Genomic DNA, 6554 nt, shown 5'->3' on the forward strand with positions numbered 1-6554 from the left:
GCTTAGCAACGACTTCTTGTATTGGGGGCGATAAAACTATTATTATCTTCATCTTCAACTTGCTCATTTATCAATGATAAGAAGACAATTTTGGATCGCGAAAAGATGAGGTAAGAAAAGATATATCTCCCTACATTTTGAAATAGTTCTTTAATTTAATCTATTTTTTCAACACCTTTATATACCACGTATACATTTTTATTGACCATAAAGCTTTCAAGATATTTGTTGCGAGTTTTACTTTTGTACAAACCGGATTATTTTTATACTAGCATGTAAAAATATCCAAGTAAAAATCTTAAATAATATTACGTGTAACTTTTTAAGATCACTGAATTATATTGCAAATCACAAGATTTCTTTTCTGTATTCTTAGCCGAATTTAATATCGATAGAATAGATATAGTTTGCATGTATTTATTTCTCGTGCGGTAACATTTTTCTACACAGACCTGTGCGAGTAGCTTGTAACATGTATACAAATCGCCGTGACACAATGCATGAATTTTCTTTTCAGCTTCCAGGAGAGGCGAGAGCGCGGAAGATAAATGCCGTGACTCCACAATCCGTTTCTCGGAGTAATGGGAAATCGATATTCAAAGGACATTAACGCTCGCCGCCTCTAAATTGTAGATACACAATGTCGGTATATAGTGACACAACTGTACATAATAGACGAGATAAGCTACTAGAGCTTATGTAAACGTAACTTAATAATTCTGCACGCAGGTTTCAGATACTCTTTCTTCTCGTAAAATCCATGCAAATGTAAAATTAGCTGCACAACGAATTACGAATGGAAAAACTTATTACTTTAATTGAAATTTTTTATCGATCTTACAGTTATACGTTTATAGACATCGTTACAAATAACACATATTTTTGTTATAAAAATAGACTGAAGATTATTTATGTCGTTGTACAATCTTTGCCTTTTTCCACGAGACCGATCTTCCGATTAGTTATGAAAAGGAATGAATGCTAAAGTTAAATGTCCCACGTACCGTCAGCGAATACTATTTACGTCATTTTCACCGCACAGATGTTAAACGTGCATGCACTGCTTTGACACTGCAAGAAGAATGATAAATTGTCGTGCGATTTGCCAATTTATAATCTTGAGTCTGATCTTCCGTATGACTTTCCAGATTCGAAATAGCTATCTTCGTTTTGATATTTCTCAACATGCTGACGATGGGGATCGAGCACTACAATCAGCCGCATCCCATCTTCTTCGTCCTCGAAGTGTCGAACGCGTTTTTCACGACTGTTTTCGGCCTGGAAGCGATCGTCAAAATAATAGGTCTGCGTTATCATTACTTCACGGTGCCGTGGAATCTGTTCGACTTCTTACTTGTAATGGCGTCCATCCTGGGTATTCTGATGGAAGACATCATGATAGACTTTCCTGTGTCCCCGACGCTCTTGCGAGTCGTGAGGGTGTTCAGAATTGGCAGAATCTTGAGGCTCATTAAGGCTGCGAAAGGTATCCGCAAGCTGCTCTTCGCCCTTGTCGTCAGTCTTCCAGCGCTCTTCAACATCGGGGCTCTGCTGGCCCTGATTACATTTATCTATGCCATCATTGGCATGTCTGTTTTCGGGCATGTGAGGAAACAAGGCGCATTGGACGATATGGTCAGTGTGAACAGTTATAAAATGCTTATTTCTTAGTACATTTATTACTTTATTTATATCTGTTTTATATCGATTTATTACTACTAAATTTAATAATTAAAATAATTTAAAATACTTTCCGGTAAAGACTCTCTTAATAGATTTATAAAGCATTAAATTTCATAACTTACAGTTTCTATTATATCATTTTCATATTAATTCATGTTAAAAAGTTAGAAATCATGAAAGAAAGTTAGAATTAGAAAGAAAATATTTTTAGTTTATCTGATTAATAATTTATTTAATTTAACATCTTCCTTTGCAGGTGAACTTCGAAACCTTTGGTAGAAGTATGCAGCTGCTGTTCCGTTTGATGACTTCGGCCGGATGGAACGATGTGTTGGAGTCGCTGATGGTTCAACCACCTGAATGCGATCCCACCCCAAACAGCCGACAGATGAACGGAGACTGCGGATATCCCTTGCTAGCGATCACATACTTCACATCATTTATCATCATTAGCTACATGATAGTCATCAACATGTACATTGCCATTATCTTGGAGAATTTCAATCAAGCTCATCAAGAGGAGGAGATTGGCATCGTCGAGGATGACTTAGAGATGTTCTACATCCGATGGTCGAAGTAAGATTTCCTTTACTATTTCCTATACCTATATTATTCCCTTTATTACTCATTTTAAGAAAGAATTCTTCACCCGATAAGTTGTGTATGTAACCATTCGAAATTAATCAACCATATGTCTTGAAAAATTTAGTAGCAAGGTGATTTAATGGTAGATAATACGATGATAATTTTATCACAGTTATTAAAATATTTTGTTGTTTCCAGGTATGATCCGCATGCAACGCAATTTATTAGCTTCTCGCAGTTGAGCGACTTTATAGCAAGTCTAGACCCGCCGCTGGGGATATCAAAGCCCAACGTGGTAGCGTTGGTCAGCTTTAATCTTCCCATCGCAAAGGGTAACAAGATTCATTGTCTGGACATCCTACACGCGCTTGTCAAGCACGTTCTTGGACACGTTGAGGAATCGGACGACTTCAGGAAGCTGCAGGAACAGATGGACGTCAAGTTCAAGAAGCAGTTTCCGACCAGAAAAGAACTTGAGATAGTGTCTTCCACGAGGATTTGGAAACGGCAAGACAAAGCTGCCAGGTTGATTCAACGTACCATAAAAGAGTACATTGCGTGAGTATGATTAACTTTTTATTGGACATGTGATACTTATTGTAGAAATTGAGTAGCTTCTTACGCAATTACTCTTCAGTTAATTTTAATCTATCAAAATTCAAAACGATAATATTACAACGAGTAATCATAAATAACAATATGTAGATATTTTTTATCTGTTAATATGTTTACAAGCACGCTAATTCGTGTCCATCACAATTCTGATAACGTGATTACAATTATTTAAACTGGCAGAATAAATGCCTCATTAAATATATACGCAATTAATTGATATGAAAAATAGTAAATAGTAAAATGGTCTCGATGTACGCGCAGGATGAAAAAGGAGCGCGAGAGAATTGCTCAGGAGGTGGACTCGCAGACGCAGACTTCGAGCCCGGGTGGCGTGGACGGTAGGGGCGGGGGTGGATGGGGCGGTAAGCTGTCAGCCCTGCTGCATGTGCACCGGGGTAGCCGGGCCAGTAGCCGCAAGTCCTCCAGGGCCAGCGACGCCAGCGACCTCAGCGAACTCGGCACCGCTTCGGCGTGGCTGTTCCCGAATCTTCCTCTGCTGTTGCTCTCCGGCGCCACCGGAACCCACGAGGACCTGCAACCCCCGGCACTGACCGTGTCCCGTCCCTCACCAACCGCCGATCAACCCTCCGCTGCCTCCAGCTCCGGCTCTGACTCTCACGCTACCGTCAGGTTGGTTTATTCTCGCACGGTAGCAAATAATCGTTGGAATTATTCAACCGTTTCCTTCGTTAAATAATTATTTCATCACAGTAAATGGTTTAAGATTGATCAATTTGTGCATTAATTCAGACGAACTAAATATTAAATACTCGTCTCTCTACCAGCTTTCCTAATTGGATAATACAAATGTATGAGTTCGCGAATTGATTCATGCTATGTGAAAAATTAAGTAACTAAGAGACAATTGCTATGAACATATTTACTTCAAATTTAATTCCAACCAATTGTGAAGGATAAGATACACACGATCGTATTAGCCTGAGGAGTTTGTACACATTAAGTTGTATGAATTGCCAATATGTACCGTTTAGTTAATTTTTAGACAATATGCCACACTCTGTGCACATAAAATTAATATAGTCTCTTTCCCTTGCAAAACTCCTCAGGCAAGAAAACGAGCAGGTAAAGCTGAACATATACTTAGAATTCCTCAAATTTTAGCGTTTGATTTGTATGGTGTGTGATATGAGATGAGACTTGAGATTTCAATTAGCGGTTCAAGTATTGCGTCAGAAAATACATAGATTTGTTCGTCACTTGATTCATAGCCATGGAACTAGTATGCCATAACGTTACAAACGCAAAAGTACAACGTTTTAACGAATTAGTAAATACGTTAGCAGCAATTAGAAAATAATAGAAGTTCGTTGCGCATAACATTCAACATCCTCATAATAGTCCGTTACACGATTATATTTCACTATCATGCTTCGATTTGTAAATGTAGCTGGATAAAAGAGTTTGGTATTATTGTTACTACATTGATTATTGTAGTACATAATAGGCATTTAGATACAACATTAGCAAATTTTATCAGCATTATGTCATACTTGAGTCTAGCGGGCTTCGGAGAAAACATTTTCTCCGTTCGAGATGCGCAATCGAATTTTTTGCATGTTACATATGTATCTTTTTTTAATAATCCCATAGTAAAAAGTCCAGTTTTGTATAAATAAAACAACGTTTTAGCGACACTGCTGCAAGAAGTATGTCACGTTGCTGTTTTATTTATCGTACATTGCTTTCTATAATTGCAGGCATACGTGCAGAAGTTTTCTTCACAAAAAATATACGTTGAACAATATTTGTATAATTATTTGCCTTCTCATGCGACATCCTCTAAATATCTTGTAATATTTGAAGTAAATTGGGTTCGTAGAGAATAAAATTGTATAATATATCCTGCAAATATCATGTATTAAGGAACAGTAATATATCACTGTACAAAAGGTAAAAAACGTTAACAGCGGCTCGCTTTCTGCCCCTTAGATCGCTGGGCCCTACACTGGGCCGGCAGGACGCAGTGGAGAAGTATCCGGAGGAGGATGTACTCAGTCCACCGACATCGAAGCGCAGCTCCTTGCGGCCGAGCGGCACCACTCTCTCGCTGAATGCGCTGCAGCGGGATATCAAGGAGGCGTTCAACCGACGATGCGGCAGCCTGAGACGTCGAGCGCTGCCGCCGGAACCGGTGCAGCTGCCGATCGAGAGTAGTGACGTGAGTATCTTGGTGACGGAGCCCAGTCCGGAAAACACGGCACCACCTTCGAGGCCGCCACTGATCAGGCAGCAGTCGGAGGCGACGGTGGTGCACGTGCTGGTTCACCGGGAGAGCGAGGAATACCAGGACACGCCGGACGACAGCTGATCCTAGTCGACGGCCACCACGCCGGATAGTGACAGCGGCGCGACTCAGTGATAATACATACGTAGAACTATACTATATACGTAGACTTTTCACACAGCGCAGATCTAATTCTAGATAGGACGATAATCCGCATGGCTTCTTCGGTGCGAATCTCCTCGAGACGGAGAGCGACACGTGCGCATGTTGCGTGTATGTGTATGTATGCGAGTATGTATGTGAGTGCGTGTGCGTTGTCCAAGTGTCGGATGAGACATTGTAGCGATGGTTCTTGGCCGATTCGAGAAGAGAAATTAATATGACTGCTTACTCCGATGACCGTTCCCTTAAGAATTATTTTGTTGAGTCTGTGATGTTCTCAATTAGAAATGTCATTCGGATTAATCACAGCATAATTATTACTTGAGAGAATGCTTCCTGATTGTGTGTATGTGTGTGTGTGTGTGTCGTTGCATATACAATATACGTATTATTATTGGTATTAGACATTACAAAAGATGCTAATTTGACATTTCAGTGCTAATCTTATTGCAATATTTAGTCGAGAAATTGCAGGTATAAGAGATATCTTATTTCTAATAATAATAATCAAATTTTCATTATTTTAAAGATTATATCGAAAAAGATAATTACGATAAAATTTGCTGTGCGAGTTTTTGTTTTATTATCGTAAGAAGAGAACGCGGTTGAGAGCCATTGCATTAAGAGACGGAGAAAGGGACAAGGACGAGATTGAAAAAAACTTTTCCGTTGCAAGCATGGATGGAATATGTCGTCGGAGGAACCTGGATATCGATTATCATATTGATACCACTTGCTTTTTGATAAAAGTGCACTGTAATGCTGGGTTCCCCCGACGAAGGAATTACTTAAGGATGAATTACCAGCGTAGCGGAAATACCAGATGTAGCCGTTTTTGAAACAGGAACATAATTTGTTAAGACATCAGTTCTTCTCTCGAAGTGGATTTAAGTAATTTATTAATTTTATTACATACTTACGTAAAAATATATTTCTTCCGATGATACGGTTTAAATATACTCAAGTCGAGCCATGCTCCTGAAAATTGGTGTCCCAAGAATCATAATCAGTCGCAGCGACCATTCCATTCGAGGTTCAGATTTCTTAATAATAATTTTGACAGGGCAAATTTTGTTAGCCTAGCGCCCAACTTGGAGGACCAGATTTTATTACAATATTATATTATTACGAATTTAAATTAGCTGGTCTCGATCTGTGGGATTTTGTGCATACATTGATTTGTAAAAAATGTTGTGCAAGGAGACCTCAAAATATAATAATTAATATAAAAATCGTCATTTTAAACTTGAGAAAAGGTCTTGGT

The 6554-nt window shown here is 39.0% G+C and overlaps 1 protein-coding gene across 1 annotated transcript; it reads left to right on the forward strand.

The window, feature by feature from the left end:
• Window positions 1-1154: 1154 nt before the first annotated feature.
• Window positions 1155-5212, forward strand: LOC105562627 (sodium channel protein 60E-like). Its single transcript, XM_012013620.1, has 6 exons — window positions 1155-1412; window positions 1467-1635; window positions 1940-2259; window positions 2467-2826; window positions 3145-3513; window positions 4834-5212. The coding sequence occupies exons 1-6, from the start codon at window positions 1186-1188 to the stop codon at window positions 5210-5212; spliced, it is 1824 nt and encodes a 607-aa protein (XP_011869010.1). The 5' UTR covers window positions 1155-1185.
• Window positions 5213-6554: the final 1342 nt, after the last annotated feature.

The sequence above is a fragment of the Vollenhovia emeryi genome, unplaced genomic scaffold (genome assembly GCF_000949405.1).
Source record: "Vollenhovia emeryi isolate VEMERY1.0 unplaced genomic scaffold, V.emery_V1.0 DF939185.1, whole genome shotgun sequence".
NCBI lineage: Eukaryota > Metazoa > Arthropoda > Insecta > Hymenoptera > Formicidae > Vollenhovia > Vollenhovia emeryi.